General features: G+C 36.7%; 2 protein-coding genes across 3 annotated transcripts in view; both read right to left on the minus strand.

Moving 5' to 3' along the window:
• Positions 1-3,727, minus strand: part of disc1 (DISC1 scaffold protein) — a 35,954-nt gene extending 32,227 nt beyond the window's left edge. Inside the window, 3 exon segments of the mRNA XM_057342323.1 lie at positions 546-615; positions 1,061-1,896; positions 3,522-3,727. Coding sequence (XP_057198306.1) covers positions 546-615; positions 1,061-1,846 — 856 coding nt within the window. The 5' untranslated portion in view covers positions 1,847-1,896; positions 3,522-3,727.
• Positions 3,728-8,093: 4,366 nt separating this feature from the next.
• Positions 8,094-14,317, minus strand: part of ldlrap1b (low density lipoprotein receptor adaptor protein 1b) — a 36,738-nt gene continuing 30,514 nt past the window's right edge. Inside the window, exons 9-10 of one of the 2 annotated variants that reach the window (XM_057342336.1) lie at positions 11,780-11,811; positions 9,365-9,537 (exon numbers count right to left, since the gene is read on the minus strand). In XM_057342336.1, coding sequence (XP_057198319.1) covers positions 9,491-9,537; positions 11,780-11,811 — 79 coding nt within the window. In that variant the 3' untranslated portion in view covers positions 9,365-9,490. Of the gene's footprint in view, positions 9,538-11,779; positions 11,812-14,317 lie in introns of both variants that reach the window. The other variant, XM_057342335.1, reaches the window with a different exon arrangement.

Here is a 14,317-nt window from a genome sequence, read left to right on the forward strand (position 1 = left end):
AACTTCTGCTAATCTCTTGAAGTCAAACACACGTGGCAGTGGTTAATGACACTCGATAGTAAACAAACACAAGTATGTGTTTTGGTACGTTTCTGCTAAATATCTGAGTAAGCTGTCACTTAAATTAAATAATAAATGCAATTTAATTTAATATTAATAAAAAAGTAAAAAAATGGTCATAGTAAAAATCAATTTTTTTAATGTTTTCAACAGTATTAAATACAGCAAGAAATAAGTAACACAAACGAAAGGACACCAGAAGTGCTTGGGGTATTACCATGCCTTTTGGTGCTATGGCATTGGTTTGCATAATTGCATAAGTCCCAGGGACACTTGAATAGTATCATGATACTACGTACTATACTGTATATACCATTTGTTACATCACTGAAACATGTATGTCTGTGCTAACATTGTGTCTAGACCGGACACGACACAAAACGATAAAAGACAATTGAACGCAGTAGAACCCATTGCAATTTTAAATTTTGTCCACACTGGATGCAGTTTTAGCAAACACAAACTGATGGTGTGAAATATCTGACCTGTGTCATAGTCATCATCCAGGACAGCTCTGTGCTGTAATCACTACAGTTTTTGCATCATTGACTTAATCTAAAGATAAAAAACACTGTGTTAAATTAACAAACAAAATATTAAAGAAGCCCATTTTTATGCTTGAATCTCAAAAAGAAAAATCTCATCAGAATTGTTTTCATGTTAGAGGTTTCCACAAATAGTGAACTACCCTTAAAAAACTCGCTATCATGATTCTTGAGTCTTGTGACCGGTTGTCAGGGTGTTGCTATGCATCTGTTCAGGTGTTCTGAATCAGTAGTTTGCGTGTTGACATCTAGGGTGGTTTCTAGGTCAATGTTTGCATTGCTTGTCAATTGAATCCTTTACTGCCAGCCAAACCAAGTCGAATTATTTTAAAGTTTAATATTGAAGTTAAATGGTGGTGTGTTTAAATTCTAAGCAGAGATATGAAGAAATATTTGAAAGTCCTTTAAAATGTAATAAAACTGACTGACATCTCACGCCATTGTAAGATACTGACCTTGGTGTTGGCGCGATTGTTTTGTAGACAGTCTTGTAAAACGTCTTCACACTTCCTCAGGCTGTTGCGGCTGTGATCTGCGGAGGGCGTGGCGCTGTCGTAGCCAGAAGTGACAGAGGATGCTGATGTGGAATCTGAGGAATCAACAGAAAGTGAGGACGTGACCTCAGCATCCATAGAGCCACAATCTGAAACGCTTTCTTTGAAGTCTGATGTCATGGAGGAGGAGATCTGTGTGTTCCAGCGCCTGTCCAGGTCCCACGACTCTTCATCCAATAGGAGACCTTTCGATTTCCCTGGCTGACCCATCGAGCAGGGCAGTTGGCCTAACGTGAAAACCTCTGGCTCTGATTGGCTGATGGGCACAGGGCTAATCTTTGATTGGATAACAGTGCAAGGTTTTACAATACTCAAGTCTGAAGGTTCCGATTTTGTTTGGTCCAGTGATGGAGACGGGTCGCTTGTGGTTGTGTCTAATAAATCGCTTGTTTCTAGTGACTGTTGAATGAAACTAAAACTAGAGTTGAAAACATCACATCTTGAAGTTTCCTCTACTTGACTTTGATGCAGACGGTGAGGTTTGGAAGCGGTTTGACTGTTTGAGGGGTCATCTCTTTCCAAAACCTCCCTAAGACATTTCTCACTGAGGCTGCTGGGTAGTTCATAAATACTGCTGTTTGTGGACGGGTCACTTCTGTGAATTTCTGAATTTCGGTGGGAATCACACGACGTGTTGCTTGGCAGGCTGACAGCAGCGTCCAGTTGGCTAAGCGGCTCTGTCCTCATGTAACCCGGCTGTCTGAAACTCCTCCTGTGACGGCTGTCCGTCACACCATCTGTTAAAACAGAGATTACCGATTAAACACCTAAAGCCTCGACAGCAAACTGTGAAAGTGCTCAAGAGTTCTCAAGGCATCATGTAAACTTTTACAATGGCATTTTTGTCAACAAAAAGTGACCTGTGAAAGTTATCACCATGCGGTTCTGCCTTAACATTCCTGCTGAAAAAACCCCCCATAGAAACCCAAAAGAAATCATCACAGAAATTCTAAAGGTTTCCATTAGAATACCCTTACAACCCAATAGCTTTTTACATTAAAACTTTAAAAAATTCCTTTTTGTAGTGTGTTTTGGGCATTATTCCAGTAGGATTTAACATCCCACTAATAGAATCCATCACATACCAGTAGAACCATTACAGTTTCCATTAAAAACCAATACAAGTCCCATTATAACCATTTAAACCATTACAACTTCTTTAGTCCCATTATAACCATTTGAACCATTACAACTTCTTTAGTGGTTTCCCTACTGAAAAAAACAATAGAAACCCAACAGAAACCATTAGAGAAATTCTAATGGTTTCCATTAAAATACCATTATGAAAAAATCATTTTTGTGTTTTACTGTTTTCTGCATAAACTCATCTGTCACAAACAATCTGTGACAAATAATATAATGGCTGAGTAAGGCCATGTTAAAGACTGAACATTCTTTCTTTTTGGGGGAGGATCATAAAAACACAAAGTAAAATCATTTTAATATATCAACTGCTTCTCTTAGGCAACAAGGTCAAACGGAGAATTCTGCTGATGTCTCCTTCTGTTCCCCAAAGAAAGACAATGAGACATCATTGAGAAATCTATGACATCTGCTGAGATATGGTAAAAACAACTTCAAATGTACTCCCACATCTGAATGTCTTTCTTCAATATTTAGGAATAGGCATATATGAAATAAATGACAATAATAATGTTTCTCTCCATTCGACAAAATACTGCTGCCTTGTTTTATAGAGTAAAAAACAAAATCCACAGCATTTTGAAAACTGAAATGAGTTTAAATGCATATAAGATTCTTAAGCCCAAAAGAAAAAAACAAAAGAGGGAGTGTACAGCTCTGATGAACAAAAAGACATTTGTCTGTTTCTCTGAGAAATCGTCTCTTTCTCTGCAGCTGTGCTTGGCTCTTCATCTAAACATATTACCCATAAACCCTCACTGCAAGTCTGTTGAACGTGTCCAGTGAATGGAGAGAGAGAACAGCTGCAAAACCATTAAATCTCTCTACTTTAGGCATAAACACAAGACACGTTTGTCCACGGTGAGTCCATTCACCAAGCCATGAGAAAAACCAGACTGAATCCGATTCTCACACAAAACTGGTTGCTCTAACTACGCTTCCAGAACTCTTGAGCAGTATATTATGTTGAAAATGAACCATCAGTGATGTCTTTATATTATTTCATTGTAACATCTCTGATAATGGAGCTACAGTTGTCTATTTCTCCACCACAGTAACCGAAAGCAGGAGAGACTGAGACTGAGACACACAATCCACCGCTAGTCAAACACTAAACATTCAATAAAACAACCACACACACATCCTTCCAAACTGACATCTTGTTCATGTGAAAAGACGAGGTCTGAATTGGCCTCCTGAGACGAACATGTGCGTTTACCTCCTCGGTGGATTAGGGAGGCTCTCGAAACTCCCTTCTGCTCGACTCAAACTCCCATTGGCCGCTCACAGACGTCTCAAAGGAGCGCTGGAATGTCGAGATGCTCATAAAGAGAAGGAACGTTGGAGGAGCGCACTAATCTGTTTCAGATCGTCCTCCAGCAACGTTGAGCTGACTCGCGGCAGGCAACACGTGTGTGGCGTGATGCGTCCAGTGACAGTAAAACTTTGAGGAAGTGAGAGTTTGACGGGCAATTTCTGTAAGACTTTCCTCTTTTCTTGACACTAGAGTCACCAAGAGCACAGCGAGAGACAAATCAGCATTCTGGGAAGCCGCAACATTTAGCGCATGTTGTTTACACCACTGCTGCAAGTTCGTAACTGTACACAGACAAATAGATGGATGGATGGATGGACAATTAAGATGCACTTACTGAAAATTAAGGTTTGCAGTGCTGTTAAAGGGACATATTGGAAGAAGATTTGTAAGAATGTCAGTAACCAAGCAGATCTCATCCCCCATTGACTGCCATAGTAGGGAAAATAAATACTATGGGAGTCAATGGGGGATGAGATTTGTTTGGTTACTGACATTATTCCAAATATCTTCCTTTGTGTTCAGCAGAACAAAGAAATGCATGCAGGTTTGGAACAACCTGAGGGTGAGTAAATGATGACAGAATTTTTGGATGAACTGTCCCTTCAAGCAAGTGCTCAAATTTTTGCGACGCTAACTTATTAAATAATTTCTCTAAAAAAGAGTGTAATCGAGTTCTTTCAATTCAGAAACCGGTTTTAATCTAGCAATTATTTTTACAGTTAGTCTGTGTGGGGTGAATTTGAAAAACAGAAGAAACCCTCTTTGAAGGTTTAAATTTAGACCCTGTTCTGTTGAAGTTTTGGCAAAGATCTGTGCGCACTTCCTGTTCGGTCACATACGAGAGCGCGCACACACACACACACGCACACACACACACACCATCACGTGTACTTAGGAAACTATTTGAACATGAACGACTTTAAACATAAACAAGTCTGACAATTAAAAGGGAGGAAAAATATGAATGCATCTCAATTGGCCTATTTATTCTATGCCCTAGAAAGTATGAACTTTTGTTATGCATGAAGGAGTATGCAAGAGCTGGGACATGGATCCTGTTCTCCATCATGCCGAATGACACACACTCTGACTAGTCTCTATAACATCAGCATCCTCAATAAATAGCAACAAGTTGCCCTGAGAACATTTCACCACACTTATATTCTTTAGCAGTATTAAAAGGCTAATATTACATTTTGGCACGATTCTGAATGATGGATCAAGATTTCAGCCCCATCTTGGTATTGTGGGAATGTGTCTCAGTGCCGCCTGCTGTAGGTATGAACAATATTATGTCTAAAAGCAAGATCTGAACTGCAAGTCAGTGTGTTTGGAAAGGTCCTTTTTAGTTATTCATGAAACCTCACCAAATATATATACATATTATACACATACAGTATATCAGATTCCTATTTGGGAAACATCGTTACTATACAACAAAACCATGGTTACTTTTCTAAAAAGGGACAGTGTGTGTGTGGTACAGTATGCGGTATCAAAACCATGGTACTTCAGTATAAAACATAGTACACAATATTTATGAACCATGCACCATTTACATGGTTGTCCGATGTATTTCAAAGAATAAAACAGAATTTGGTAATGGTCATGGCACAGCGCTTCTCGCTTTTACCACAGCTCAGATTTAAAAATCTGAACAAATCAAATAAAATCACAGAATAAAATCTTTTACCTGATCTCACGGCGCACCGGTAACACTTGGAGTCGTTCTTGTGTGTTGTTGATTTACTGTCCACTCTGATCATTCCCGCGAACATCATGATTCTTTGTAACCGGTTATCCAGTGGAACTAGTTTTTTTTCCGTTAAACTTTCATCCTCTGATGTGCGTCGTGCGCGCCGTTACGCGTCAACACAGCGCCGCTTCCAATCCCACCCAAAATCTCCCACGTCTCACTTTACAGCGAACATAAAGCTGTCTGATCAAGTTCTTTAATCTCTCCGATACTTAGAGAAAAACAAATCTGTCTTTCACAAGAAAAGTTCGCAAAAAACGACGTAAACAGTCCATTTCCTGCGTACAAGACGCGCTGTCGGAAAAGTCGCAAAAACGGCGTCTGTATCCTTCTGATCCACACGAATCTTACGTTTATTCCAAGGGTTCATTCGAAAATAAAACGAAATACAGCCGATTGTACAAAAGCAGATGGGAAGCTGAGAAAAGCCGTGCTTGTGCTGTGGAGGAGTTCCTGTGACGTGTGCTGGAATCTGATCCCGCAGCAGAGCGCGCGAGTGGCCTTTGCTCTCTGAGAGCTGGCACGGGCATGATCTACAACACCTATGGTTACTATTCTTTTTCTATAGGCAAACCTATCTTAACTTCAGGTGAAATGGCGCAATTTATTTACAAATCACCCTGACCTAGAGTGTAGCTCGACGAACGCTCTGGCACAATTTTACGAAAATTAGTACAGTAAAGAAATTGTGCAAATACCATGGTTAAACTAAGGTTACTGTTGTGGGACTATAGTAAATGTATTATGGTGGTTTACAACAAATCAAACACAAAAACTAAATTTTAAAGAAGAATAGATAGTAGAAATGTTTTCTGAAATGTGATGTCTGTAATTATCTACTGTAAATGAAATTAGTTGTGACCTTGGTTCATCTCATAGATTTCACTATTTTTAATAACTGGAATATTAAGATCTGTTTCCCCAGCAACACACTTCTGCTTTCTGGGATCTGTTAGTCTCAGACAGCCTCTGGAGACATCAGTGCCTGCTCAAACACTGCTGCCCTTGTGTGCTGCTCTATAGAGTCTCTGTCTAATAATGCTATAATTGTGTTCGAGCTTCTGAAGTCTCGCAGTAAACCGGACAAATCAAATTAACATTATCTGTGTCTGATTACAAGCCAGAGCAATAAGATCCATGTTAAAATAAGTTAGCGAATGCAGGTCATGAGAGACATAGGCCTACGTCCATGTCACCTAATTTAATTTGTGTTCATTTCTTTTAATATTTGTAAAAAAATAATCGCCTTACTTTGAAAAGAAGTTTCTAAAAGCGTATTGTATCACTTTTGTTTGTACATGACATACTGTGTACCGGTCGTGTATCAGGTGAAAACAAACATCATTTTATCCATCTTTTTAATTCCTCTTCACTTGGTTTCAATGACATTCAAATCTATAGATCCTCACTCCCTACATACTGTACAAAACAAAGTCAGTTGTCAATTTAGAGGTTTCGCCAAAAAGAGAGATTACATGTGATGTGCTTACCACTTAACTATGCCCCAAATACACATTCTAACAGCACTTCAATAATTCCACCACTAGAGGGCGCAATAAAGTTTCTTATAACCGTCATCGTTAGGATACATTCTTTTTTCAGAAAGAGGGCCATGAACATGAAAATACTAATAGCAACAAGTCCAATACTCCAAAGCAAACTAAATAATCACAGAGAAGAAACAAGCGTCAATGTATTTAGGCTAATTCATATATAATAATAAGAGTTTATTTGCAAAAACAGGTATTTTCGGTTTTTTAGGTATCATAAAACATGTTTTTTATTGTGCATTCAGAGTAATATCAAACTGCAGTTTGGTTATTTTGATTAAGTGATGATAACTTTAAAATACTCCAAACACAATGAAAGCATAGAAAAACATGTAGTTATCGGTTTTTACAAATAAACTCTTTACATAATGTTTGTAACATTTAATATAAATATTATGGAATTATTAAATATTACTCTTTGAATTGTAATGGAAATGAATAATATACAATATTAAACGAAATATTCAGTTGTCAAGGCCAAAGAAGAGAACACTGGTACTGGTAAGATTCCCTTTTATTAAAGGCACAAGTTATTATTTACTGACCCTCGAGTTGTTCCAAACCTGTATACATTTCTTTGTTCTGATGAACGCAGAGAAAGATATTTGGAAGAATGCTTGTAACCAAACAGTTCTTGGACCCCATTGACTAGTAGGAAGATGGGTAGTCAAAAGTGAACGGTTTGCTTTCCTACATTCTTCAAAATATCTTCTTTTGTGTTCATCAGAACAAAGACATTTATACAGATTTGGAACAACTTAAGGGTGAGTAAATGAAGACAGAATTTTCATTTTTGGGTGAAGTATTCATTTAAGTTAATCTCTTTTTTCTGAAGGAGGCAGTGAGTAGCCGACCTGGCACAGTGAGTTTAAATCACTTATAAAGAACATATCCATAGCTTAAAAATAAACAAAAATCAATTAAGTACATAAAATTAGTGCTCAATATCGGTAGGTTTCTTTCACGTAAACGTTTGACGTCATTTGACTTCACGTAGATGAGTAAGCTCCAATTTTGTCTCAAACAATAACAGTGACAAAATTTACAGATTGCTCCATCTTTAAATTCAAGAATTGAAAAAAAAAAACCTCTTAATTTTATCCAACAGAACGCTACGCAAGTACAACTTGCACTGCGTTCATTTCACCACTAGATGGCGCAATGGATCTTAACCACAGTCAACAAGCAGCACTTTTGTAGAATTGCTTTAATTTTAAATATGACAAAGAACATGAAATGATTAATGAAAACGTTGATATGTTGAGAGATATAAAAGCTCCAATGCAAGCTAAATAGTTACAAAATACAAACAAGCTTCAATGTAAACCACTGCATATCTTTGGACAGCAATTAAATCACAGTTAAAAGCAAATCCACAATGTTATATTTCAGTCAGTTCACGGCTGATGATTATTACTGTTATCTTGACATGAATAATACAATTCAGAAAATTATATATTACGGTTCTCATTGCAGGTAGGTCTTGGCTATAGATGTAAAGTGACACTGAAATCAACCTTTTGGTTACTGCTATGATGGTAAATATCAATATCATAGTTTTTGAAGTACCTTATAGTAAAAAGACATGATTACGGCAATCAGACATTACCATGGTATATAAAAAGGACCATAGTACCATCCGATTCCATCACTACTGTGGTACTGCCACAGTACTGTTTGTATGGGAAGTACAAATGACACAATGAAACATTAACAATAAGCAAACATATGTTTGCGTAACAAGCAGAAAAAAGTTTGTAACTACCTTGATTACCTGAATGACATCATGAGCTTTAGAAATACACAGACAGTGCAAAAATACAGTCTAATAGCAAAAAATAAGATTGTCTCATATAAATACCCTGCTTGTTGTCTATCGTGTTCATTAAACCATTTCAAGAATTCATTCAATCTCTCTTTTTATAATTGTATGTTTCTCATACATCTGAGGGCAGGGAACTGCCGCATGAAAACCTTCACCGGCGCTTCAACCAGCTCCACACAACCCTGAAAGAGTCCCAACCAGAGATCATACAGTGCTGATCTCACAAAAAAATGTATCTGACATTCCACTGCATAGAACTGCAAAGCAAGCATTATTACTGAAATGCATTCAAATAATAATGTAATAATAAATGATCTAACATAAAACAGATATTTTCATATACATACATACTGTACATACATACATACATACATACAAGTTGTATTCAAAGACAAAGAAACACAAAATGTTAATGTCACAACACAATTAAAATATTTGTAAAAATACCAATGGCAAATAATATACTGTTATACCGTATTGCTTTGGTCTGTGCTCTTACAGAAGTCATGTTAGCTTTGCCAACATGCTGGACGCAGTTCCAGCTTCAGCCACCGGACGGCGCTACGCAGATAACAGCGAGGTTGATTCCCTTTGTGTATCATTAGCTCATTCCCCTTCGCCCCTCACCCTCAAATCGCCTCTCCAAATGCGAACGCATCCTCGCCGTCGGCAGCCTCAACATCAGCTTTGTCCCAGTTGCTAGGCGACAAGCACTCCTCGGTGTTGCAGTCTTGAGGGTTTACCCCAATGTCCAGCACCTGGGGGTTAGTGCGAGACTGAGCGAGTCTTTGGAGAAAAACACATACACAAATGTCTGAGACACATGTCAAACTCTAAGATACAGGACAGAAACCACACAAATTCTCCAAATGAGCTTCAAAATATTGGTTGTAATGCAGAAACAACACATTAAATATACATGTGAACTCTGCTTTAGTCTGTTCGGGTGTACTTTATAAAATAATGTTGCTTGTATTATTGATAATATATGGATGGGACTGATCAACAACAGTTCAGGAATGAGATCTTAAATGATTCTTTCGATTGAACACAATTCATGCACACGAAGTAATGCTTTTATTCTTTTCTTTACTAAAATTCAGAGAAAATGAGGTTTAATTTCTTTAGGTAAATTCAAACCTTTGAGTTTCTGCGAACACAAAAACGTTGTTTGGGAAACCCTGTCCTGTCTGTAATGGACCTCAGTAAGAGCAGACGCCATTTTACATTTGACGCATGAAAATGAGGCTGTAAGAAACAGTGATGTGGTAAAGGGATTTTCACCTTAACATTTTTTATTTGTATATTATTTACTCCGTGTCATACAACAGTGTTTTAAGGCCCCGTAAAAAAAAAAAGACTATGAGAGTCAAAATTGCGGGAATCAAGTCAGAGAACAAATGTCTTTCAATAAATTAAGGCTATTGACAATTACTGTGTGTTGTGAGTTTGTAAATAGAATTTAAATAAACAAGAATAAAAAAAGGAAATATTTTTTGCTGATTTTTATTTAGAAATTCTCAAAAAACGCAAGAATGAAAGAATCTAGCACTTCAGAGTTTAAAAATGTAATGTGGTACATGAATAAAAGTCTGTTAAGTGTGAGTCAAAATTTCGATAATTAAGTCACAGCGAAATGAGATTTAAAGTCGTAAATTTTGAGATTAAAGTCAAAGCATTGCGAGATAAAGTCAAAATTTCATTGAAGTCAAAATTTCCAATAACAATAATGTAGCATTACAAGATTGAAGTCGTCGTTTTTGTAGCAATACGATACACACAATGTGCTATCATCATGTGCAAAGTATTATGTTTTTCAGAAAACAAATGTCTTTCAATAAATTAAAGTTATTGACCATTACTGTGTGTTGTGAGTTTGTAAATAGAGTTTAAATAAAAATCAGTAAAACAATTTTTTTTTCTATTTAGAAATTCTCAAAAAACTAAAGAACGAAAGAATCTAGCACTTCTTGAAAAATATACTGTAGTACATGCATAAAAGCCTGTTTAGTGTGTCAAAATTTTGAGAATTAAGTTACAGCGTTCTGAGATTTAAAGTCGTACAATTTTGAGAATTAAGTTACAGCGTTCTGAGATTTAAAGTCGTACAATTTTGAGAATTAAGTTACAGCGTTCTGAGATTTAAAGTCGTACAATTTTGAGAATTAAGTCATAGCATTGCGAGATAAAGTCAAAATTACAGTGAAGTCAAAATCTCCAATAACAACAATGTAGCATTACAAGATTCATTTTGCGAATGAAGTCGTAGCGTTACAAGATTGAAGTCGTACTATTTTGAGAATAAAGTTGTGGCAGTCGTTGAGATATCGTAATATTTTAAAAAATAATGTCAAAAGAAATTCCAGAATAATGTAGCAGTACTAGATTAAAGTCACAATTTTTAGAATAAGCACAGCGCATTACGAGATTGAAGTTGTAATATTTTGATAATCAAAATTCCAAGAATTAAGTCATAGCAAAACAAGAATAAAGTCATAATATTTCGAGAATAAAGTCATATTCTCATCATTGTACTGTATATTATTTTTATGTGGCACTAAAACACTATCGTAATGTCATGATATTTCAAACTTTACAAAAAATTGTAAAACATCTCTTGTCAATAAATGAGGATGTGTGCTGTCAAACGCTTCAGTAACAATAAAACCATCAAATACTTCAAGGTACACAACAAAACCCATAAAAGAGCTGTACTTAATAGCCTCTGTATCATTTACGTCAGTTTAAATATGGCATCTACCCAACTTAAGGCCTATATAACAAACGCTGTGACGATGGCATGAAACAGTCAGCTACAAATAAGACAGATGTAAATGTGAAGATGAAACCGACGTTTCTCCTGGCAGAGAACCATGAACAAAACAAAATCCAGGACAGGGTTCTGAACAGGCCAAGAACACAGTACACGGGAGAACTGGACTAATGTGACGTAGTGGATGATCACGGTGGATTATGATGACGGATGAAGACTAGAGAACAGTCAGCTATCTCTACAGCTCAGGTTTACCTGTGTTGGACTCAAAACTATCCAGACTGCGGCTGAAGGGGTAAACAAGACGGGCATGAGAAAACAGATCGTACAGAATATTAGCTTCATGTCAACATGATCTCACATCTCATGCTTAGTCTGCAACCATCACAGTAGCGCTTCTTTTTCATTTCAAGGATTCTTCAAGGAAATTATTGAGCAAGCAATGGGCAAAGGTTGATGTTCGGGTGAAGAAATCAGGTCGGGCCCTTAGGAACTGATGTTAAAGGACCTTAACCAATTGTAACTGATAGGTTTCAAGAAGCCAATCTGTGATTGGTCAAAACAGTGTTTCGCTAAATACCTATGCATTCACATTTCTTATAGAAATAGTAAAATAGTTAGGTTCATTAAAGGTATAGTTTTCCCCAAAATGGAAATGAGTTCCGCGTCATTTCAAAAGAACTTTGGTAAACAAACCACATTGGCCCCCATTGACTTCCATTGTATGGACACAAAACCATTTTCTCAAAATATCTTGTGTTCCACAGAAGAAAGAGTCCCATACGGGTTTTGAAGCATGTGAGATTGAATAAATGATGACAGAATTTTCATTTTGAACTGACCAACAATTGCAGTTCATAGTTTCAGAATCAAACATGTATTACTGCAACTGAAGTCCAGGACGATTATGTCCACAAAATCCTTTAAGCTACATCTAAAGTCCTATCTTTGCTTAAGACAAACAGAGATTTATTCATCGCAATTCACCCTTGATTAGAAACGTTGTTGTCTGCCAGAATGACTGTGAATGGAGATTAATGAAGTATTGCGTTTGATTAAAAGCTAGCGTGTTTAATTATTGGACGTGGCAAATAATCAGCGCTGAGCGGAGACGGAGTAAACCCTCCCATTGCCGATGTTAAACGGCTCATCTTGTGTCTGGAAATCTCTAGAGGAACGAGACTCAATGTGTATTTATAAGAATAATGACCATCATTACAAATCATTAAACCGCTCTTGTTTGGATTGCAATTAAAATGACTTTCAAATTGGTGTCATTAGTATGCAAATCACAGTTACTTTAAACATGACCTAATCATTATTACAACTGTACGATGTGTGTGTTTTATTAAGCAGAAGATTCGGTCATGAGGGCTCAACTTTTTCTTGATCTTTTGAGATTCAAGTGATGTATATTTTTAAAAATGTACTTAAAGTAGTTCACTGAGCTATGTCACTTTTTTAACTTTATTTTCAGTAACAAAAAAGGTCATCCAATCACAGTGAAGCAATGAGGAGGAAGATGGATGCTATTATTTTAAACACCAGAAGAAATAGCGATAGAAGAAAATGTGCAAAAGTCAGTCAAATTTTGTAGAAGAAGTAGCTGGTTGAAGAGTGTTATTCAACAAATATCAACCACTGCCATTCGATTTTATTTCTGCACCTCTTGTTACCGCTCAGGGGTGCGTTTCCCAAAGCATCGTTAGCCAACTATGGTCCGAGTTCCGTCATTCCAGCATAGTTCAACGATTCGTGTGTTTCCCGAAACCATCGTTCCAACGATCAATCGCAAGCAGCGTTGCAACGTTGCGTGGTTTGAACTACAGGTCTAGAGGCGTGGTTAGAAGCATCGTTCCTTATTATTATGACCAGTGTTGGGTGTAACTAGTTACTAAGTAATTAGTTACTGTAATTTAATTACTTTTCCCTTGAAAAAGTAAAGGGATTACTCTTATTTTTTCTGTAATTTAATTACGGTTACTTTCGATGTAATTAAACTAAATACTTTGTGTAATATATGTGTGTGTGCAATAGAGGAATTGACATCAAAAATCAAAGTCTAACTTTAAAATCTGTGCTTTAATGTATAATTCTCACATTTGTAATACTTTGGTCAGTTAATAAGAGTACTTTATGTAGTTTAATATTATTTATTTGAATGAATTAAAAGAGCTCTTTCGTGCCTATCCTTGAATCACTTAACTAATCAAGGTTGATGTAGGATATAGAAAGTAATTAGTAATAAGTAACTAAATACTTTTTGGAGAGAGTAATTTTTACAGTAATCTAATTACACCATTGAATATGTAATTAGTAACTAGTAATTAATTACTTTTTCAGAGTAACTTACCCAACACTGATTATGACATCGTGCTTTTGAATAAAGTAAGCAAGCAACATGCCGTGCATTCTATATCCATCATTCTAAATATATACAAATTCAATGTCTTTTGGTTTGGCAAGAAAATAGAAGCGCTGTTTTTTTTAAAGTGCGCGTGCGCATGAACATTATGTGCTCTAGGACCCTGGGGAATCACTGGGCGGAGTGACGTAGGAGGAAACTCATAAATGAATGAAATATCGTGAAATAGAACAACAGAAAACAAAAATAGAATAACAAAAGTAGCCTTTAAATGCAATCTACAGTACGTTATTTACAGCAAGAATTTGACATTATTTCAATCTGAACGTATTTATTAGTAGACGTCATTACTCCACCGCCTGTGTGGCGTCATTGACTAGATTGCTGAACCAACTTGGTTCAAACAATTGATCTCTGACAGGGGAAAG

This window comes from Triplophysa rosa, linkage group LG9 (assembly GCF_024868665.1).
Source record: "Triplophysa rosa linkage group LG9, Trosa_1v2, whole genome shotgun sequence".
In the NCBI taxonomy this organism is placed as follows: domain Eukaryota; kingdom Metazoa; phylum Chordata; class Actinopteri; order Cypriniformes; family Nemacheilidae; genus Triplophysa; species Triplophysa rosa.